Source organism: Crocodylus siamensis, chromosome 3 (genome assembly GCF_052110815.1).
Source record: "Crocodylus siamensis isolate JL-2025a chromosome 3, ASM5211081v1, whole genome shotgun sequence".
NCBI lineage: Eukaryota > Metazoa > Chordata > Crocodylia > Crocodylidae > Crocodylus > Crocodylus siamensis.
In genome coordinates, this window is record NC_143397.1 from 251784950 (window position 1) to 251809051 (window position 24102).

A 24102-nucleotide genomic window follows, 5' to 3' on the forward strand; every position below is an offset into this window, starting at 1 on the left:
ACAAGAAGGGCATCGTGACAGCTTGTTGCCAAAGAAATTCAAGCCGGAAGCGCAGGTAAATTAACTGACTGCACAAAAGGGGTCAAAACACTGTCTCTGCCAGGTTGTGCTTACAATAAAACACAGCTCCTTTCCCTTTTGGGGATGACAATAATTATATTTATCATTTCTCCAGCACTTCTGATCGGCATCCTTTCTTTAGCACCGTGACACTGCGCACACATGCTGTACAAAGGCTGGTAGGCCACAGCAGATCTGCAATACAGGCAAGAGAGTAAGCTGCAGAACATAAAAATGACCTTGGCCATAAGGCCATAAAGCAAATTATTGGAAGAGCTGAGGCCTCCTGATGACAAACCCGATGCTGTAGCCAAGGCTGCTTCTGACCAGGTGTGCAAAACAAGCTGTGCAAAGAAAGGCTATATTGTCCATTTTACTCTGTAGCAAATGAATGCTATGGCTCGGTTTCCATGTTCACACTCTTTCTTCCGAATCTATTTCTGGCTCCAGTTTTTGCAGCACCATTTTTGCTGCATCTCCTTCCAAAGCATGTCTGGTGTGTCACACGGTATTACCCTCAGCTTGACAGCAGAGAGAGAGGACTGCGGCAGAAAAACTTGCCTGCGAGGGCATTTTCCTTTTCTCTAATCACAGGGAGCCCTTCTGTCTTGCCCTGGGTTACGAGATTTAAATTGGAGAACTACAGGAGCTTATTATCTTCCTACACTGGATTTTTGCTCGGTTGCACGCCATGTTCACATGACAACCTCACAAGCCTGACAGCTGTGGGGTCTTCCTCAGTACCAATGTCGAAGAGCCCTTTAGTCCATCCATACGCACTTGTGACAACTTCAGTAAGGACTGAATATTTGTACTGAAGGGCAAACCTAGGCCCCAGTCACTCACAGCTGGACAGCACACTGCATGGAGAGATGTGCCACCGCCCCACGCTGTGATCCAGTCCCAACCCCTCCCCTGCTCCCTCCTATTCTGGGGACAGAGCAAGATCCTTCCCCCTTTGCAGAGCACCTTCCCCCCTCTCTGCAGCTGGCCAGCTCCTCTCTGGCCATTAGAAAGGGGGGCTGAGCTGGACTTTCCCTGCTCTGCCCACCTGCTTGCAGTACTGCCAGCTTTCCTGATCCTGTGATCCTTCCCATTTGTTTCTAGTGCCCCAGCTCCTGGATTCAGGTGGTGCTGCTGTTGAAAAAGTCACGGTTTAATCCTCATCGTTGCAGAGAAAAATTTTAACATGCGACTCAAGTGCACCCTAAAGGTTCAGAAACCAGAAGTTAAGAAAATAGAGACCCCCCCCCCCCCCCGGTCTGGCCCCAGGTCCAGCTGCAGCAAGCCAGCCCTGGCAGCAGCAGCAGGTAAGACAGCATTTGTCCCACCTTGTCGCCCCAACCCCCTTGCTCTCAGGTGCTTGGCACCCCACCCACAGCCCTTTCCCCATCCTGCCCAGGGTACAGAAACTGCTCACTACACCTCTGACAGTAGCAAGTCAAGCTTTTAACATTCATGGCACATGGACATCATTAAAGGCTCTGCATCCATGTCTTCCTCCCGGCAAGGACAAAGCCTGCTTTGCCCCGGTTGGCAGTAGGAGAAGCTGACGCACAGAGAGATCAAATGGTTTGCCACGTTCTGCAAACCAAGCCATCAGCAGAGCTTTGATTGAAACCGAGGCCACAACCAGGCATGGACTTGGCTCGCTGGACCTCTGTGACACCAACCTGCCTTGGCTTGTACGTGTTGTGGAAGATCAAAGCCAAGTGATGGCTTTCCACGCATCAGTGCAAAAGCATTTCAAGGCAATCATTCATCCACAGACTCATTGTTTTGGTCACTTGGGAGGTGAAGTGAACTAGCGGTTAGTTAGAGTCTGTTAAGCAAGGTATGTGTAACGCTGTGCAATACCCTCTTTACACATCGCTGCTAGTACCCAACTGAGCTCAGGTATCTCCACATTGGGCTGCACTGCACAGCGTAGACAGCGTGCCCCCAAACATACACAGCTTGCCGACGGGTAAAGCAATGCCAGCTTTGTGTTTTAAATCACTGTTCGGCTTTTGTGCTCTTCTCGGAACAATTCAACACGGTTCTGGCACGCTGCAAAATAGCCCATCATTACTTAAACTGTCACCCATTAAGAGAGGGAGCTGCTATTTATAGCCACAAAGAAACAAAGGGAGGAATTTGCTGCCAACTTAACCGAGCACAGCTCAAAATTAACAGGCCCATGTCCATTTACTCGAACAGAAAATATACCCTTCCCCACCCCCAGCGTGCGGCATTTCTTTGCACAACCCAGAAATATTTTTCTCAGGGTGCTTCAGCAAGCGTCTCCAAAAAGCCAGGATCTTTCAAGCCATAAAGCATAAATGGTTGCCTTGCTGCTCTCTTTTATGAATAGAGATTTGCACTTCAACCGTCATTTCTGACGTCTTCCTCCCTCCGGTGCTTCGGCTTAGCAATCAAATAGGGAAATTAAGTTTACACACAGCCTGAATCATAATTCAAAGGTGCAACGTTGAAAGTCACATGACTAAGGGACATCCAACGGAGTCAGATTTAGAAGCATCGGCAGAAAGCAGAGATGAGCTCTGCAGAAAGCTGTGTGGGGAAAAGGCCCAGGTAGAGTACAAGCTAATGTACAGCTCACATTGCAAAGCTAAAGAACAGAAGGACTTGAGGTGCTGTGTGCATTTTAAGAGGAACTCTTTGCTAGAAGTGTGGCCTAAATTTAACATCCTACGATGACTCAAATGGTCTTGCCAAGGAAAATAGATTACAGGGCTCCATTTCCCTAACCCCGTTCTCATAAAGTTCATGGAACGTGACTAACGGTAATAACATCGCCCGAGGTGCATTGCAGATACTGCAGAGCGTTCCTGGAAAAGCCTCATCCAGACCTCATACGTAACAGCAGTCACGTGGGAAACTCACGTGCAAAAAACCTGCCTTTTAGTAGTGCTGCATGCGCCCTGCGAATGCCGTAATGGGGTGAAAGGACCCATTCTAGCTTCTACACTCTGCCGTACCCTATTCCAGACTCAGCTGACTCCGCCTCTAGTTTGCCATGACATCAATTAGCTTTTGGTCATCAAACTCATCAGGTGGTGCAGAATTACCCAGCACATCAGCTATTTGTTAATAGACAAATTGAAAAACGAGGTACTGACCTTTTGACCTTGGGGACCTTCGGGGCCAACTGGACCCCTCTCACCCTAAGAAGAAAAGAAGGACTTTAGGAGACGGCAAGTCTCATTACGTCAGAACACCGAGTGACCCAATCCAACATCCGTCAAGCTTCATGGAAAGAGCCCCACTGATTTCAGGGGGCAATACATTAGAAACAACATGCTCTTGAGGCTTGAGCAATGGCACATTAATACAAGAACAGCCAGGAGTAAAAAGATGGCAGCTGCGCTTACCCCCTGAAGGCACCTTTTGCCAGAGCTGACATGAGCAAGCACTGCTCCACTGGATCCGAGGGGATTTTTTTTTTCCCCATCACAGATGACATTTGCCCCCAAAACCTTCCCTCTCCCTGCTCTCTGAAACCCAGACTTCAATGGGGTAGTAAAAACAGCAGCTTTATTTTCTGCATTGATATGCAGCAGCCACATTAGGGATAAGAGTGCCGATAAACACCGACGAAGAGACCGCTCTTTGTCCCAACCACACAGCTGATGAACAATTAACACCTAGCTTTGATCAGTAGGTGTCAGAGTTTTATATAATCCGTAAAAGATGTATTCTCTTCATGCCCCTGTGAGGTAGAGGGGAATAATAACCCCAATGTCACCAGTGGGGAAATGCAGAACAGAGAGGGTCTAGACTGCCCAGTGCCACACAGGTAGCTAGTGGTGGAAGAGGGGGCTGCACACTTCCAGTGCTCTTATCACTGGACCACTCTTACTTGACTCCATCAATCTACACTTTTATCCTGCCTGGCACTGCAGATCAAGCACCAAGCGTTTGACAGCACCCCCTCCTCTGCCAGACCATGCTATTCAACCCAAAAAGCAGCAGATGTTCCCAACAGAGACTGCCCCAACACGCACCTTCTCTCCAGCAGGACAAGAACAGTTGAGGGTCTTTATGTGACCAATTTGTTCACTGCCAACAGTGGGTTTGACTTCAGGGGGTGGTGCCTCTGTAATAACCGTCACCTGGCACTGAATCCAAAAAGCCCATGTTATTATCAGGTCTGCTTTAGAAACTGCATTTGCCTTTTACCCACTTTTCAGAAGCCAAACTGGCATTTATTTGGGCAAGTAGCTGAGTGTCATGGGTGTCAAAAGGATCAACAGAATTTTACTGTCTTTCCTACTACCATTTTTTTTTAACTAACTGAACAGTACCTGATTTGATGCTGAAATCCTGTTCAGCCAAACACCAGCTATAGCAGCAAGAAGCTCTGAAAACTTCCCCACCTTTTTTCTTTTTTGCAATGCAGACATCTGTCGACGGGAAACTGAACTGAGACTAACTAGCAACTTTTGCTGCTCTAGCTCTTCCCCTATAGTGGCAGTAGGAAACGTTGGATATTTTTATATTGAGTTTTTATTCTGCACTCAGCACTTGGACGCTTCAGTGTTTTCTGTTTCCCCATGACAGCTTTACAGAGAATAGACAGGGACTAGGAGACTTTCAATTTTTTATACTTCTTTCTCCTCTTTTTTGTTCTTCTTCATTTATGATGAACCCTTCCCTATGTTATGGGACCGGTACAGTTTCCATTTGATTTGCTGTCATTATTAAATCATAAACTTACACTGGCGCATCCCCTTATTGGAATGAAAGAATGCAACTAAGAGAGAGGGAGACTGCGTGTGTGTTAAAGGAGCAACACCGAAAAAAAACAACCCAGCTCACTGGTCCAGAGGGAATGTCACAGCAGGTTTCCAACTCAGCATGTCGAGAATCACAGTAAATCACCATGCGCTGTAGATCAAACTAGAAAACAAAATACAACAATAGGCCCAAGGACTGTGAATTATTAATGATAAGTTGTCCTAGTGCTCTGATACAAGAAGTGCATAGGAATAAAATAAGGGGCTAGATCCATAATGGCTCTAGGGATTCAACAGCCACTACTTATTCCTCTCTCTATGAGCAAATAATAAGTTGGCATGATATAAGAGGTACAAATTAATAAGATTTTGATGATCTAGACACATTAAAGGTCCTTTACAACAGCTTACAGGAGCGAAGAGGTGTGTTAACCTCTCTGTCCCAGACAAATTCCTATAAGGAATATCTACCTACACCATTTAGCTAAGATCAAGTATAGCACTAATTTAAGACCTATTAGATTCAAGAGCCTGTAAAGTGGGATCTATACCCTGCCTTTCCAGGGATGAACTCAATGATATATAGGATTTTCTACTGCTAACTACTATACATGAATGCCATATAAAGCCAGATGAAGCCAATCCTTTTTTTTTTCAATCCTAGTCAGGTACTATATAGATCGGGTGACATTTCAGGGTGATCAGTACCAGTGAGTTTGCACTGGACTTCGACAAAGACAAACTACAACTGTCCCGATGGATGAAAAGAAGTTCCTGTTTTTAACACCTTACTACATGCTTCAACCCCACCCAGCACTGGATGGGACACGGGTCATTCCCATCCTAGGCAGGGGTTCAGTACGTGGCATGGAATAAGGAAATGGCATAGCCCATCTCCCTGCCTTTTACAGCTGGCCAGAGAGCCGCGTCCCCAGGTCTCAATCTGCTTACTCAGGACTTACGTCGATGGGTATGCTGTCATAAAGCCGTTTGCCAATCACAGTCCTTCCCTGAATGTCGATATTTTCTCTGTCTTCAATAGGGAGCGTCTGTACCAGCTTGCAGTCTATGTAGAGGGAGACGCTCTTGGACTGGATGCTGAAGGCGATCTTATGCCAGTTGCGGTCAAACAGGTCGCTGACTCGGGCGCTTCGAAAGACCACTCTCACGGCATCCTTGGTCAGCCCGATGGCACTGTACTCCACAGCTTTGTTGTCCCCGTCCAGCCGGATAGAAACCTGAGAGCCAACAGAAAGAGCCCTGCACATACCAACAAAACTTTCTTCTTTCAACAGTCGTCCTTTCATCTACGCCATATCCCAAAGGGATTGATGGAGTCATTCAGTTAATGACAGTAGAGGAGGAAGGACAGAGATACAAGCAGGGGGCTGGGGGATATACGTTCAGATGAGATATTAAATGAGACCAAGGAAGGACAAAGCAGAGGGATACAGAAAGGCTGAAAGCCATTAGATGGCACCTGGAATAAGTCACCAAGAGTAACAAAAAGCCCGGAGCACCGAGTGCCTGGGATCAAACCAATGATGTTTTCAAGCAAGAGAGAAAAAGTCCAGTTTAACCCTCTGCTTTACCCTCATCACCCACCAAATGTGAACTCTGCTGGTTCATTGTAATCGCCACCTGATCTCGTTCCCTCCATTGCTAAGACCCAACCACCATAGATTTCGATCTGCCTTTGGAGGGTGGAATAAGCAGCGTGCAGAGCAAACTGTGGGACTGAGGAGCAAGCAGATATGGGTGAACCTTTTCAGAAGCATCTCAGTAATTTAGGACCCTCAATCCCTTTTGAAAACAGGCATCCAAATTGGTAAACCCACGTGACAAACCAGAACCTAGGTGGAACAGAAGGAGGCATCTAATGGGCTGTCCCAAGTCAGGCATCTGGTCCTGGGGTTAAAAAGGCGTTCAAACACCACCCCTGCTTGAAGTTTCCAATCATTTAGTGGTAAGCATCTTAGCACCGAGGTGCTCAGGACTGGCATTTGGAGGACAGGCATATCTCTCTCATTTGCTGCCCCAGGAGGCCAGCTGTCCACCCCCCATATCCTTCAATCACCTACCTAGGAAAAGGCACCTATTTTTTTAAGTGGGTTGAAGCTTCAATGGAAGCATGTACCACGCCAGCCTGATCGGGCCCATATATCTATGGGAGTTTGAGTCTTACCGACTTTGAATGAGGCCTGAGCTCCTAAGCGCCTGCAGTGACTTCTGGGAATAGTACTGCAGCGCTTTTGAAAATAATGCTCATGTTCTCTGCTGTTTTTTGCTTTCCAGATGTAACAGGCTTGATTTTTCAGCTCAGCCCAACAGAAAATGGACTCGCGAGTTATTTTATCCTGAGAAAACAATGTGCATATGCTGGGCAAAAACAATTCCTGTGACCCAGTGGTAAAAATCCTACACAGGAACAGATAAGGCTATCATGCCTTCTCTCTGAGGATCTCAAAGTGCTTCAGGTATCAGTGAATTACCTTTCAAAAAACCCAGGTTGGAAAAGCAAGCATTGCTATTCCCACTTCATAAATAGCAAAGTGGAGGCAGAGAAACACTGCTTGACATACCCAAGATCAAGCAAGAAGCGTAGGGCAGAGCCAGGGGTGGAAGCCACCTGTCCTGAGTGCTAGTCCTGTGCTGTAATTACAGAGACCACCTTCCCCCATTCAGCACAAGCAGTAACTTTTCTTAAATGGCACTGACTGAAAAACTTCAAAATTTGAAGTTCACATGCAAAGTTTTTTTAGGAATGGGGACTTGTTCTCAGAAAGTCTGCTAGCCTGGCACACCTCCCTGCAGACAGATAACCACCGTGGGCCAATGTAAGCCAGGGGCTGTTTCCAATTCAAAGTGCACTGCAGTGACCTGAACAATGGGCAACCCAAGGGGATTGTTATTAATCCTTTCTGAAGAGCAACCATTCTGGCTTGTCCAACACGTCTTCGCTGAACTGCTGGAAAGAGTCCTGTACCTGAGGTATCCCGTATTTGTCGATAATCTGCCAAATATACCAGTCCTCTCTCCGGGAAGCTTTCCGGAACTTGAAGGTCGTTACAAAGGCATATTCATCAGGTAGGCCTTGTGGGAAGACATCCCTGGGAGACAGGGGAAGAGAAAAGGCTTAACAACACAGAGCTGAGACTCCAGCAAAAAAGCTCTGCATGTCCTAGCAGGGTTTTTTGAATGGCATCACTGTAAAGTCTGCTTTATCTGGTCACGCGGACATGGGCAGACGTGTGATGCTCCATCCAGCAGCTCATGCCAACCCCATCCTTGAGGAGTCCTTCCCCATTCCTTCGGTGAAAACAAATCATTCATTTGCCATCCTCCTCCTAAGCACAAAACTCCCAGATTTTGCAGATGGCCCCATGCCAACAGGCTGGGATGCACCCGTTCCTGGAGTACGCCTCGCCGCCCGGCAAGGCACACTGCGTGCTTGCCCCGCTCTGGCAGCATCCAAAAGCAGGCAGGCCAACCTGGCACATCCCTGCAGCAGCCAGGAAGGATCTTAAATGTACCTGCATCCAGATGAGACAGGCATTGCCTCCTGGGGAGCAGATACCCTTCTCTTGCTGATGAGACTGATAAGCTTTCTGAAAGCACACACACTGCCCAAACGTTTGGTAGGGATTTGCTTGGTGTTTCCTTCATTGCCACCAGTCAGTGCCCAGGCTTGCAACAACAAAGAAGAGCGGCCTGACTGAGTCGACCTTCCTACTACATATATGTCGCCGCTTGTGGCTACCCAAGGGACGCTTTGGCACCCATCAGTGCTTAATAGCACAATGTTGAGGAAAGCTGTTTTCATTGCTTTCCAGATGACGGCGTCCACGCCTGTGCTGACACTTGCAAGGTCAGAGCAGGAGCCGGGTCTGCAAACTCGGAGGCACTGAAAACTAGAGGCTGCTTCTGAAAAAAAGCGGGGCGCAAGGGTTTAAAACAAAACCTCAGATTCTTTGCACACCTCAGCAATGACTGAACAGCAACTATGCAAAGCCATTTTCATTTCATGGACAGGCAGTCCTAGATGTACGGCGTTTCCAGTTACAACAAACGGCACTTACAGTGTTCGCAAATCAACGCCCTGTTTTGACTTTCTGACATCAGTTTGGACTTTACGACACTTGATCCCATGCCACGACATGCCAGCGGACAAGTTGGCCGCGTCACCCATCTCCCTGGAGGACATCTGTCCAAACTTCCTTGGGCACTTTCTTTAAGAAAGCAGACGAGACTCCAGAAAAACCTGGAGCCAAGACTCCCAAGAAGACTTCAGCCAAGCACCATTCAAAAACTCCAACCAAGAGTCCTCCAAAAAGTCCAGCAAAGTCACCTCAAAGAAGTCCTTCCAAATCAATATGATTGCTATTTACAAGATAAATGCATTATGAAGCTATGTTACTCATCTATAATTGATAAGAGTACAAAATTCTGGGATATTTTTGGTGAAAATAGGGTATCGGGCTTTGGTCCCAGAACCAATCCCCCATTTATAACATTGCTCCTATGGGAAAACCAGTTCCGAGTTACAGCGTTTCGACTTAAGACGTGGTTTTCAGGAACCAATTGTGTCATAAGTCCGAGGACTGCTTGTAAACCAATTCAACTATCATGAGTCTGCACTGTGCATTTCATGGCTTCAAGATACCGGAACAGATATCACAAGGATTTAAATCCATTGTTGCCGGGTCTCCTAACACACTCGCACCCCTGAGCTTCCAATGGAAGCTGCTGGGACTCGGCACCTCTGAAACCCAGGCCAGGCTGAGAGATCAAACCAGCTTGCCACAGTAGCCTTCAGCTAGAGAGACTCAGGTCCTGCTGCTAACGACTCAGGCAGTTGTCTCCCCCCATTGTCCTGATTCCCAGCATCCCACCTCTCTCTTAGTGCACAAAAGAGCCAGACTGCTCCTCCCCTCCAAGCTGGAGCCCCCACCCTGGTGTTTCACACCATCAAATTGTAGCCTCACTGAAGGCCTTTGTCATGCCAGGGCTGCAACAGAGAAGGGAGCTGGTATGAAACTGTAAAGTCAAAGAAAGCCCCCGGAGCAGGCCAAGGGATGTCTGGAAGGGGACAGCCAAGGCCATTTCATTGGTCCCCCGGTGGGACACTAAGCCAGGCCTTGCCTACCTTTGACACACGTTAGTGTGAACTTCCTGCAGAGCAGTGCTGGCTTTGCACATACGTTTGGTACGAGTTGTCCACAGAAGAATGGCAGCCCTTTAAATCACTGGCAGACTGAACTGACCTCGCGTCTCCAAAAAACTTTCCCAATGAAATGCCGCAGACCACGCGGTCTCCAACGCCATGAAAGAACATCAGCCACCTAGTAGCCACAACCCCTCACTCTTGCAAGAGCGCTGGCACGGCAAAAATCCCTGCAGCCAGCACCAATTGTGCTGCATTCCCTCTCGCTCGCTCCCCTTCGTGCCAGGCTGCCTTCCTCTCTTGTCAAACAGACATCATCAGGCCTTAGTGCCCCTCAATCTTTTGTCCGAGAGTTTTTTTCCTGCCTTCGCACCTGCTCGTGGTGTCTCGTCCCCAGACCTTCTCTGTTGAGCTCCTATTCCTAATGCTCTTTTATTCCCAATTTCCCTGTGTCCCCACCGCGAGCCCTGAGCATCGCCTGGTGCCTCTCACTCATTTTCAGACTGCTGCCCGCTATGCTCCAGCTCGCTGGAATCACATCTGGAAGCCGGTTAGCTCAGCTAGTGTTAACCCAAGCAGCTTTTCATCTCCCCCTGCTTTGAGATTGCCCCTTGGATACACAGCAGATCTGCATTACTTACTTTGTCTGGTGGTATTTCCTCCACCCTGTTAGAAGCTCTCACTTAAAAGCCAATCAATAAGCCACTGAATGCTGGCAAAAGGTATCAAGGTAATCGCCATGGAGACAGGTGACACTTTCTAGACTTATCTAGTGGAGGGATGCAGCAATCGTAGTATTGTCGTGCTTGGGGCAGAAGGGACCTAAACAGATCATCAGGTCCGACCCCCGGCCCTGGGCAGGAACGGGTGCCGGGGTCATAGCACCCCAGCAATGTCAAGAGCAATGTGCTCACCTCCCAAACAGCCCCAACAGGGTCTCAGTTCAGCAACACGCTGACACGGGTGTTGCATCCTAAGTCATGGGCCTGGATCCCATTGAAGTCAATGAGACTTAAGCGAGAGTTTCAAACGTGTGCTTGCAGTCTACCATCCACTTAAGTGCGTGGTTGAAGCAGGGCTCAAGCACCTGCACTCATGGCTGGACAGTTCCACTTCTGGTCTCTCTGCTAAGACTGTCGACACTGCCCCTTGAGTACCTGTCTGCTAGGGATGAGTCCCCCAACTCAGTGCACAGCAGCTGCTGAACCCTCCACCAGTTGGAGACATCAAGAAATTCCCCCCATCTTTTGTCTGCTTCATGCAAGCATTAGCCCCATTCCCATCCCTCGGCTTGAACAGACAGACAAGGGGCTGCTCTTTATGAGTTTCCTTTGAAGCCCACATCACTTCAGGTAAGGCAAGCAGGAGAGGTGCACAAGGCATTGGGCTGATTTTAGTGGATAGCTGGGCTGTTATGCTGGGAAGCAGCCCAAAGAACCCATAAGGTGCTGCCAATCTGAAAGGAAGAGAAATAAACAGCGTGAGACCGGGCATGTCTGCATGAGACATTTACTGCACAGTTGACTAATTACCTCCGCAGTAAATGTCTTGGCGTCTACACGCACAGGGCTGTTAGGCTGGAGTCAAATAAGAAACTCTGCAGCGGGACAGTACGTGTAAATACAAGCATTATCCGGATGTGGAGTTTGTTACTCTGCAGCAGCACTCATGGAGATGCTGGAGGGGCTGGCAGGGGTACAGCTTCAGCACAGGGGCTGCCTGCTGGCTAACCCCACATTGGAGCACCCTTGTGCCCCAGCCAGCTCTTCTGCAGCATGTCCAGCCAAGGAGGAGCAGCCCTGGGGCTGGCAGGCCGACCCCCGGAGCCCCGGCCAGCCGAGGCTGCTCTGACTCGGCTCATCATGCTGCAATCCTGGACGCGCGTGGAAACGAGGCGCCCGGGAAGCAATAAGCTCTAGCAAGATAAGCGTTGAGTTTATTGCTGCACGTTGATCTGCATGTGTAGAGATGCCCACTTGTTTGCAGACACTGACTTGGGTGATAGGAGCTCTGCTAATGGAAGTTAGATAGCTGTCTTTAGGTATAGTCTAGGGCACTGGATGCATCTTTAAATATTAAAGTTGGATGAATTAATAAATAACATGTAAAAAAAAAAAAGAAAGAAGCTCTTTAATTGTATGTATTAATGAATCTAACTTCCCCTCCACTTCTTTTTTCTTAAGGACCTGAAGAATGGGCTGGAAGTGCCAACATTTAAAAAAAAAAAAAAGCCTCTCCGGATGCTCGGAAGATGTGACAAAACTGTGGCTGGCATCTTCCGCCTCTGCACCTTTTGGGGAGATGCATCGCCTCATAAACAACGAGTGCTGTCTTTTGGAGCTTTCATGTGATTCCCTTTTTAAAGCACCGACATCCATCTAACGGCTCGGTTACGTAGATGGGACTTCAAGGCCTGTGAGTGCTGTCCCAAGCAATGTTTTATTTCCCTGCTTTCACCCAAGGCTGAAATGAGCTGCCGAGCTACCCTACAGAGCAGCTGAAACCCTGCTTTGCAGGATGCCCGATTCCTACTGGGAGCTTTCTGCTGGTGGCTTAGCCCATAACTCTGACAACACGACTGGTCGTGGGAGAGCTCTCCATTCAACTCCATGACGGGAGAATCCCCAGCTGCCCCCGGTTAGTCTAAGGGTTAATTAACCTGAGTTCAAGATCAGGCGAATCATAACGTGTGTACAAGGAGAAGGACAGACAACAGTCAGGGGACTTCATGGCTCCTCTGTCACAGAATCACAGGAGTCGGGTCAGAGGGACCTCGTAGATCTTCAAGTCCGACCCCCCGCCTGGGCGGGAGAAAAGACTGGACTCAAATGACTCCAGCCAGGTAGGCATCAAGCCTCCTTAAAGACCCCCAGGGTAGGAGCCAGCACCACTTCCCTAGGAAGCTGGTTCCAGCTCCTAGCCGCCCTGACTGTGCAGTAGTTCTTGCGGATGTCTAATCTAAACCTACTCTCTAATAACTTGTGGCCGTTATTCCTTGTCATGCCAGGGGGGCCGTAGGGGAAACAGTGTCTCCCCTAAACCCTTCTGGTCCCCCTAGTGAGTTTATAGACAGTCACCAGGTCCCCCCTCAGCCTTCTCTTGTGAAGGCTGAACAGGTTCAGGTCCCGCAGTCTCTCATTGTAGGGTCTGCCCTGTAGTCCCCGGATCATGCGGGTGGCCTCCTCTGGACCCTCTCCATGCTGTCCACATCCCTCCTGAAATGGGGCGCACAGAACTGGACGCAGTACTCCAGCTGTGGCCTGACCAGTGCCGCATAGAGGGGGAGGATCACCTCCTTGGCCCTACTTGAGATGCACCTGTGGATGCACGACAAGGTGCGGTTAGCCCTGCCAACCGTGACCTCGCATTGTCGGCCCATGTTCATCTTGGAGTCAATAATGACTCCAAGATCCCTTTCTGCCTCCGTGCTCTCAAGAAGGGAGTTTCCCATTCTATAAGTGTGCTGCTGGTTACTACTGCCTTAGTGCAGCACCCTGCACTTGTCAGTATTGAAACACATCCTGTTTATGTCCACCCACTTCTGTAACCTATCCAGGTCTTGTTGCAGTCTTTCCCCCCCTACTAGCGTACTCACCTCACCCCAAATTTTGGTATCATTGGAGAATTTAAACAGCTTGCATTTCACCCCATCATCCAAATCGCTTTTCAAGCTGCAGCATTTAATTTGGCAGGAGAGCCTTTACACCCTCCATAACCAGACCACAGAGAAAATCATTACGTCTGGTTTTATTTCCTGACGCCAAATATAACCGTGGAATAAGGTTGTGGGGAAGGATGTTGCTATGAGGGGTCCCTCGCATGATTCTCCCATATCATGCCAGTGGGGAGAGGGGGCACTCGCTTCTCTACAGAAACTCAGTGCATCCCTTGCAAACCAACAGAAGGCCAAGGCCAGATATAATGAAGCTCCATGGTTCTACACCGGGGTCTGAGACCACATCTGCAAGCCCCCTGAGCTACATAGGCCAATGAAGATCTCCCACACAGATTACACAAAATGTAGTGCAAGCACCCACGGACACAGTGCCACAGAGATTACACGAGGTGGAGAATGACTTCTGCAAGGATCTATGGACATCTCCCATCCCGGGAAGCAGCTGTCCATTCACCCAAGCCACCCCATGAATTCCTGCCACACACCAACAACTGCAGAGGGGCCACGCATGGGATAAGCAAAGGAGACTTAGTCCAGATGTGCTTTTCAGATATCCAGGCTGAGGCAGGCAAAGAAACCTGTGCTACTTCAGCCACCCTCACACTCCACTCCATCCTATGCCCCAGGTCAACAAAGCCCTGAAACATCTGCTTTGCTGCAAACAAGAGCATCGGTCCCACTGAATTCAACATGAGACCACAAGTGTGATGCTTAATCGGAGCCCTAAGTCCCTAAATGAACAAATTACTTCCATCTCCAGGGCTAAGAACCTGCCATGGGGTAATACAACAGCATTAAAAAAAAATCTTCAAATGAAAAATAAAATCTATTAAATATTAAATTTAATATTAGATTAAATACCTGCTGGCCATCAACTGGCAAAGGTTACCTGGAGGAAGAACTACTTGCTTTGGCACTATTTATCATTTCAGTTATCTGTTTTATGTACTACAAGGTTTCATTTTATTGAAGTGATGCAATGCTCAAAGGAAAAATCTTCCTGAAACTTCGAATATATCTCTAGCTGCTGAAGGAAAATGGTGCGTGTGCACATGCACACACGCACACACACTTTGGATTTGTTTTACACTAGACCACAGCGGTTTGTAAATTAAAATACAAACAAAGGGTGAAAAAGAGTGGGGTGTTTTTCTCTCTTTATTTGTATGCACTGTTAATTGTTTAGAAGGAAAATGTAGTAATTAAAAAGTATATTTCCATGCTGGCACATACTGATACTTTAAAGACACAGATAGAGCACTAGCAAGGGCAATGTAAACCTCTCCCAATCACCACAGTAGTGTTTTTCCCTCGCCCAGGATCATGGATGTGTCAATACAAATCAATGTGATTGAAATCACCAAGTTGAGAAGCTGGATACCTTCAAGTCAGCCAGCCCTGACAACCTGCACCCCAGGGTACTCAAGGAGCTGGCGAGCGTCATAGCCCAGCCCCTGGCACGGGTCTTTGAAAACTCCTGGCGCTCCGGTGTAGTGCCCGAAGACTGGAAGACGGCCAATGTGGTGCCGATCTTCAAGAAAGGGAGGAGAGTGGATCCGGCTAACTACAGGCCCATTAACCTGACTTCTATCCTGGGGAAGATCTTAGAAAAGTTTATTAAGGAGGCCATCCTTGAGGGACTGGCCCAAGCTAACATCCTAAGGGATAGCCAGCACGGGTTTGTTGCGGGTAGGTCTTGTTTGACCAATCTCATTTCCTTCTATGACCAGGTGACCTATCGCCTGGACAGGGGAGAAGAGATTGATGTCATATATCTTGACTTCAAAAAAGCTTTTGATCTGGTATCCCATGATCACCTCTTGGCAAAACTGCCCAGTTGTGGCCTTGGCTCCACCACGATCCGCTGGCTGGGAAATTGGCTCCGTGGTCGGACCCAGAGGGTTGTGATTGATGGCAGTCACTCATCGTGGTGCCCTGTGACCAGTGGGGTCCCTCAAGGCTCTGTCCTGGGACCCATACTGTTCAACATCTTCATTAATGATGTGGACATTGGAGTTAGGAGTGGACTGGCCAAGTTCGCCGATGACACCAAACTTTGGGGCAAAGCATCCACGCCAGACGATAGGCGGGTGATCCAGGCTGACCTGGACAAGCTCAGCAAATGGGCAGACGAGAACCTCATGGTGTTTAACACCGAAAAATGCAAGGTTCTCCACCTTGGGAGGAAAAACCTGCAGCATCCTTATAGGCTCAGCAGTGCTACATTGGTTAGCACTACAGAAGAAAAAGACTTGGGGGTCATCATTGACCACAAGATGAACATGAGCCTGCAATGCGATGCTGCGGCTAGTAAAGCGACCAAAACGCTGGCTTGCATCCATAGATGCTTCTCGAGCAAATCCCGGGACGTCATTCTCCCCTTGTACTCGGCCTTGGTGAGGCCGCAGCTGGAGTACTGCGTCCAGTTTTGGGCTCCACAATTCAAAAAGGATGTGGAGAAGGTTGAGAGAGTCCAGAGGAGAGCCACGCGCATGATCAGAGGTCAGGAAAACAGATCTTATGATGACAGGCTGAGAGCCATGGGACTCTTTAGCTTGGAAAAGCGCAGGCGCAGGGGTGATCTGATGGCCACCTATAAGTTTATCAGGGTGACCACCAGGATCTGTGGGAACGTCTGTTCACCAGAGCGCCCCAAGGGATGACGAGGTCGAACGGTCACAAACTCCTGCAAGACCGTTTCAGGCTGGACATAAGGAAGAATTTCTTTACTGTCCGAGCCCCCAAGGTCTGGAACAGTCTGCCAGCGGAGGTGGTTCAAGCGCCTACATTGAACACCTTCAAGAGTAAATTGGATGCTTATCTTGCTGGGATCCTATGACCCCAGCTGGCTTCCTGCCCTTTGGGCGGGGGCTGGACTCGATGATCTCCCGAGGTCCCTTCCAGCCCTAATGTCTATGAAAAAATCTATGAAAATCTATGAAAAAATAATCAGACTTAAATCACTTTGTTTTAAATAATTCATTGCATCTTATTTTATGTTTATAATTTTCTGTATTATTTTTAAAAGAGCTTAATTATTTTTGGTTACTCTCTGCTACACTATATTTGGCCATTCTTTCCACTAACCAGAAGGATACACAGTGTCTATGCAAAATTATTTAATCAATTCTATAGCAATGTATTTATTTAAATTTTAATAACTTCATAAATGGTGGAAGCAATTTATACATATTCTTCACTTGCAGATCACTTTCTGTTGGAAAAAGATTGAATGATGCATTTCTTTTTCATTAGGTATCTTATAATTCATATTCATGATTTGTGTCAAGTTGTATTTGAATAAAATTAGGAATTAAATTAAAACGCACAAAAACAACATTGAATTTATTTGTTCTTTTATTAAATAATATTGCCGTAAGTGTCCTGGATAAATAAGGGGGAGAGTAACTTTATCTAGATATATCTTTCATTTAAGGCTGAGTTATTAAAGGAATATTATCCAAAGCATGCAAACCAAACTGGTTATTTCTGGTTACTATGGCCTTCAAGATTTTAAAATTGGTAGATCTCATTTTTTCAAACCTAATTTTCAGTTATCAGTTGGAAGAGGAAATTAAACTTTCATTTTCTTTTCTCAGCTCCTGACTGGTTTCTCAACTTTGCATGAACTAGTCATTGAACTGAGCTAGCTGAATAAACTGAAGTGTAGAAAATACCCTTTTTTATGCACCTAGAGGGGAGGTTACAGCTGTCAGAAGCTGGTTTAGTCCTACAACAAGTTCTGGTTGCAAGCACTTAGCCAGCAGCTTTCCCCAGGTCAGTGGAGACTCTCTTGAAAACTTCAGCAGCCAACATATTCTATTAATGCATATGATTAATTGAAATAAAGTCAATTAACTATATTATAAATTCAGGCTTTAATATGGGCTTTTTATAATTTTAAATTTCTTTTAAATAGATTCATTTTTAAAGAAAAATATATTAATGTAAAATAAAATGCAACATATACACACATGCACATATATACACCCACACGTATATATATACACATATATACACGCACACGTATACATATACACATATATACACACACACGCACACATATATATCCATAGATACATATGCACACACACACAGACATATAGTTAATTTTACAATGCTGTCTTGGTTGACCCATATCTAACAATTCATCAGTATCAATAACTATTCGCACTCTTATCTCCCTGAGCATATTGGAGATAAAGTTCATTGAAATCTGTGCACAGACTCACTTAAACATTACTAGTCTTTAAATACCACCCATAAACCAAAAGGGTGACAATCATTGAGAAAATCAATAGCTGGAGTGCATAAAATACAAGCCCAGAATGGACTGAAAAAATCATCTTCTCTGATCTCCTGTACAGCCCCAGGCACAAGATTTCCTTGAATTAAATGCAAGCTGGAAGCAGAGCACCTCAGTCAGAAAACTCGCCAGCCTTCATTTTAAAAAAATGCTGCCCATGGAGAATCAACCGCAGCCCTTGTTCTGATGCATAATTACCCTTACAGGTAAAAAGCACCTCATTCCCAGACTGAATTTGACTGTATTTGTTTCTCAGCCACTGCCTCTTTTTTAACTTTTATCTGCTGGTTCCTGACATAAATATTTACAAATTGTGGCCAACTGGCCTTTCAACCTTCTCTTGGTTAAGCTGAACATATCGCTCTCCTTGAAGTTTTCACTATGAGGCTAATTTTCCAATCCTTTAACCCCGAGTTATCTAAGTCAGCTGGCCCCCAGAGCTGGAGCTGGACTGCGTGGCTCCTCATGGGCCAGGTCTGGATCCAGGCCTGGCAGTGGCAGCAGGGCAAGTAGCAGCAGTGGCAGTGCAGGGGTTAACACAACCAGTGCTCAGTCCCCTGCCATGGACATGAGTTACTAGTGGGGCTGCGTACCAGGGAAGTCCATGGCAGTCCCTGTCCACACTGGTCCTGCCTTACCTCCATCCCTCCAGGAGCCCCATGGGCTGGGTGACCTCTGATACTCCTGCGTTAACCTATTTTCATGGGGCTGCTGATCCAAGTCCATTTTCACAGAATCACAGAATCGGTGGGTGGGAAGGGACCTAGACAGATCATCTAGTCCGACCCCCTGCCATGGGCAGGAAGGAGCACTGCGGGTGGGAAGGGTCATGAGACCCCAGCCAGGTGCCTCTCCAGTCTCCTCGTGAAGATCCCCAGGGAAGGTGAGAGCACCACCTCTCTGGGGAGCCTGTTCCAGGCTCTGGCCACCCTTACCGTGACGTAGTTCTTCCTAATATCCAACCTAAACCTCTCCTCCCTCAGCTTGTGGCCATTGTTCCTGGTGACTCCAGGGGGGGCCCTGGTGAACAGACTTTCCCCGAGTCCCTGCTGCTGGCCCCTGATACGGTTGTAGGCAGCCACAAGGTCCCCTCTCAGTCTCCTCTTGTGGAGACTGAAGAGATTCAGGTCCCTCAGCCTCTCCTCATAGGGCTGGCCACGGAGGCCCTCAACCATACGAGTGGCCTCCTCTGGACCCTCTCCAGGTTCCCCACGTCCCTCTTGAAGTGCAGCACCCAGAACTGGACACAGGCCTCCAGCTGCGGCCTGACCGGCGCCGCATAGAGGGGGAGCAAGACCTCTCTGGACCTGGTAGTGATGCCCCTGTTGATGCAGGACAGGGTGCGGTTGGCTCTGCCTATTGCTTCGTCGCATTGGCGACTCATATTCATCCTGGAGTCAATCCTGTCTCCAAGATCCCTCTCTGCCTCTGTGCTGCCGAGAGGGGCAGCCCCTAACCTATAACCATAATGCTGGTTCCCTCTCCCCAGGTGCAGCACCCTGCACTTGTCCTTGTTGAACCACATCCTGTTCAGATCCGCCCACTTCTCCAACCTATCCAGGTCTGCCTGGACGCGGGCCCTGCCTGCCGGTGTATTCACTGTACCCCACAGCTTGGTGTCATCAGCAAACTTGAACAGGGTGCTCTCCACACCCTCGTCCAGGTCGCTAATGAAGATGTTGAACAGCACCGGCCCAAGGACCGAGCCCTGGGGGACTCGCTGCCCACACCTTCCCAGGTCGACATCGACCCATCCGCCGCCACCCTCTGGGTGTGCCCCTGGAGCCAGTTTGCCACCCATGTGACCGGGCATTCGTCAATGCCGCAGCCCCTCAGCTTGCCCACAGAATTGGGTGGGACACTGTGTCGAAGGCTTTCTGGAAGTCCAAGACGATGACATCGACTTCCTCCTTCCCATCTAAGCTCTTTATTACCTGGTCATAGAAAGAGACCAGGTTAGTCAGGCAGGATCGGCCTTGCATGAACCCATGTTTTCTCAACATCCTTCTTGAACTGTAGACACTAGTATCAGACCCATTATTCCAACAGTGGTCACAGCAGTGCCAAATGCAGAGGCAATGAGGCCCATCCAGTCTCCCTGTTGATGCAGCCAAGGATTACAGCAGGCCCTTTGGCCACAATGTCCATCTGAGAGCTCATGTTCAGCTGAGTACCTGCCACTACTTTTCAGGGTCACTTCTTCTCAGAAAGACTCCCCCATCCCATAAGGATAGTCATCATTCTTTGAACCCCAGGGAATAACTTTATAACTGGCTATGTTGAAATACCAATGGTGTGCTTGTGCTCACCTTACCACGCTCATGATACAGCAGCGGCCTGTTCTCTTCATTACTTACCACTCTCACTGTCTTCACACCATTTGCAAATGTTGTCAGATCATTAACCAACATATTACAAGAAACAGAGGGGCAAGAACTGACCCCCTGTCAGGCCCCCTGGAAACACGCTTATCAATGAAAATATTTCATTAACAACTGCATTTTGCAAGCAGGCATTCACTAGTTCACCCACTGAAAGTACTATGCAAATTTTGCATTGTTTCAAATAAAGTTTTAGAAAAGTCTAAACTTACAACATTAAACACTTACTTTTATCAAGAAAACCTGCAGTCACATCCAAAAGATATCAATTAGTACAAGAGTATCTCTTCTCTGAAAACCTCTGCTGATTGATATTATTTGTTTCCTTTAATTTTTTATTAATCAAATTATGATGTGGGCAACTGGCTACTAGGAAACGCACAGAGACCAGCAATTTATTTTACGTAGGCCACTGAATAGCTATGACATGGCCAACAATTTAACATGCAATGCTGCTGCTACCTAGTGCCCAGTTAAATCCATACTTAGGCACCTAATTAAGTGACCAGATTTATGTAACTGCTGAGCACAGTGACTCCCACTGCAGTCAATAGTCACTGCTGAGCTCCAACACTGTCTGAGGCTCACATCAATAAACACGGCAGTCAGGGAACAAGCAAGCACCTACAGCACTTGAACCATTCACCAAGCAGTATACATCTGTCAGTCTTATCACTAGTTTCTGTTAATTAACTCTGCCCAGCTAGTCTGTCATCTCATCTGGGCAGATAGCATTAGGTAAGTTCAGCACAGAGATTGCTCAGAACACATTCAGATATAAATGGCTTTCCAGTTTGACCACTCAGTGAATTTTGAGTGAGCTACCCAAAAGTCTGAAAATCCTGCAATAACAATTTTTTATTAAGGAGACCCCCATGAGATGGTGAGACATTATCAGGATAACGTTGGCTTTTCCAAATGGTGTCCTGGAACAAGAGCAGCAATGAGAACAATCCTCCCAGGCCTCCAGAAGGACCATCACTGTCTCCACGCTGATTGATAGTGGACCTAACTCCAGTGACTCTCATCCACCCCAGGCAGCTCAAGTGCCAAGTCAGCATTGTCTCACAACGAACAGCACCGAAAAAAAGTTAAGTGACAGAACTAATATCAGCACAGAAAGCTTTCACAAATCCACCGGTGGCCTGGATTTCACACAGGCAGGTGCAACTACCTAACGACCAACTGCAACAAATTTGTTTGATAGCAGGTGACTTTTATTGATACACAATAGTAGCCAGTGATAAGTAAAACAAGCAAGCTATTAAGGAAGTCTCACCATCCACCAGCTTTAGCGGTCTTGCAGGATCAATGGGCACCTAAGCATTGCTATCTTCCACGGGTTCAGGAACTTTTTGGAGGAGGAGCAGCCTCCCCCCAAACTTTTCCCACTCCTACATGGCTGCTAAACATAATCTTAATATTCTACTAAATGATCCTGGATTGGTTTTATTTAAATTTGTTTCACTGAAACTTCCAGAACCAGATTAAACTAGACTTCTTGGCCACAGCCACACAAGCCATACTCGCATGATCAGGGGGCAGCAGAGCAGGCCCTACGAGGAGAGGCGACGGGACCTGAACCTGTTCAGTCCTATGGGTACTCGACCCAGTACAGGCACTTGGGGCTCTTCCCCAAGTCGGGGGCAAAAAGGAAAGTCTCCTTTAGTCTGCAGACCTAAGGGGTCTCTTAGGCATAATTTAGACCCACCCCTCAATAAGTCTCCCACACTGGTCACAAAGGAGGACTTTATTGATTACAGGGGTAGGGTGACAACAGGGTAAAAGATTAAGCAATATCCTAGAAATCCTAAAGAGCAAACAGTCTGGCTGAGGTAGCCTTTTGATCACGCATCTGCGTTACTGCCAGCTAGATGTCTAATCAGATCTCGAGTAGCTTACTCACAAGCATCTTCCAAAGGCCGGTGAAGTCTCCCCTCTGGAGACAGGCAGTTCCTTGCTCATGAGTTTTGGGGAAGAGAGCCAGTTTCAGATGGTAAAGCTCCTATGAGTCCCCCGCAGATGGTAGATGGACAGACGGACAGTTTTTTTTCCTGTTTTGTTGACCAAGCCAGCCACGGCATCAGCACGCACTATCATTATGGTATGTCACTCAAGGACAAGCTTCAGGCCTGCTATTGCCACTTAGCCATATGCACTTTGAAAATCACCAGGTTTGGCAGCAACATACCCAGGGTTTATGTCACACAGGCCTATGTAGAGTCTACATCAGGGCAGGCAAATTACAGCCCATGGGCCAGGTTCAGCTGACCAGGTCATTCTATGTGGCCTGTGGGGCCCCTAAAAAATTTAGAAAATTAATATTTATCTGCCCCTGGCTGCCTGTAAAAGATGATAAGGGACCAGGGGGAGTAGGACCCAGAGGGGGCCCGTGGCAGAACCCAGCAAGCACAGCAGCAAGGCCTTCCTGGCCCCGCCCCTGCCTGGTCCCACTCCACCCTCAACCCCCAACTGGCAATTCAAATAAGAAGGGAGGAGAGGCAGGGGAGGACTGCGGGCGATCACCCTAGTCCTTCGGGCCAGGCTGGATCCTGCTGAGTCCTGCAGTCCCGGCGCTGCACCTGGGAACCATGGCGGAGCAGCCAGCAGGTGAGCAGGAGGGTGGAGAGGAGTGGCAGTAGCCAGGAAAGCAGGGAAATGGTGCCAGCAGGTGGGGGCAGAGTGACAGTGAGTGGGCACATGGGACTACAGTGACAGATGGGCAGGAGCACGGGGCCAACAGGGACCCAGAGCAGGGTGGCAGGAGCACAGGGTGCAGGCTGGCAGGGGCTCTATGGAGCTGGGCCAGCTCTCTGCTTTCCCTGCTGGTGCAGCCAAGCCCAGCTCTGTAGGGGCCCCACCAGCCTAGGCCCCAGGCTCTTCCTGCCCCGCTCTGGGCCATGACTGCTGCTGGCCCTGGGTCACTGGCACGAGCCCCATGCTCCTGCCCAGCTGTCACTGTGCTTCTGGTCACTGCCACTCCTCCCCTACCTGCTACCATTTCCCCATTTTCCTGCCCACTGATGCTCTTCTCCACCCACCCCATCCCCCTCATCCCACAGGTCCAGCACCATGTGATTCCCTCAGAAGGACTCAGAAGGAGCCAGCCTGGCTGCCACAATTCTCAGCTGGCTCCATGTGGCGCTGGCTGAGTTGGTCTGGGTCCTGCTGCATCCTGTGGTCTCAGCTGGGATGTGGGGCCAGAGCTGGGGAAGCACAGGACCTGCACTGGTACATCAGGGCCAGGAGTGGCAGGAGCACAGAGACTGGATTTGGAGAAGTGCTGGTGGGGGCTGTGGGCACACTCTTCCCCTCTTCACATGCCACAATCCTTCCAGCCACCATCCCCCGCATACACTCACAGCCCCCTACAAACACCATACCCACCCACACCCCACACATCCACATACACACCCACATAATCACTCACTCCACATGCACACACATCAAAACCTGCCATGCCTATCCAACCACATAACCCCTACACACCCTCCCCCACTCACCACATACCCACATACCCACAGCCCCTCACAAACCTATACACACCCACCCATGCCCCCCAGACTCCCAAAAATATACAATAATAAGACTTCATTTTAAGCTATTATACAGTCACCTCTGTGTGCACTACACAAATGCATGTAAATTAGGACAAAATATTTTTTAAAATCAAATTAATGAATATTGTAGTAAATGTTTGATTTTTAGAATGCTATTTGGTATTTTTCTGGTTCTGAAATGGCAAACCCCCTTGCTGGAAGGAGTACTTCCAAGGT

General features: G+C 48.1%; 1 protein-coding gene across 4 annotated transcripts in view; it reads right to left on the bottom strand.

Moving 5' to 3' along the window:
- Window positions 1-24102, bottom strand: part of COL22A1 (collagen type XXII alpha 1 chain) — a 316497-nt gene that overhangs the window by 173280 nt on the left and 119115 nt on the right. For all 4 annotated transcript variants that reach the window (XM_090040702.1, XM_090040701.1, XM_090040704.1 and 1 more), the window contains 5 exons: window positions 7786-7909; window positions 5762-6037; window positions 4882-4962; window positions 4068-4181; window positions 3183-3227 (listed from right to left, as the gene is read on the bottom strand). In XM_090040702.1, coding sequence (XP_089896828.1) covers window positions 3183-3227; window positions 4068-4181; window positions 4882-4962; window positions 5762-6037; window positions 7786-7909 — 640 coding nt within the window. The remainder of the gene's footprint in view (window positions 1-3182; window positions 3228-4067; window positions 4182-4881; window positions 4963-5761; window positions 6038-7785; window positions 7910-24102) is intronic.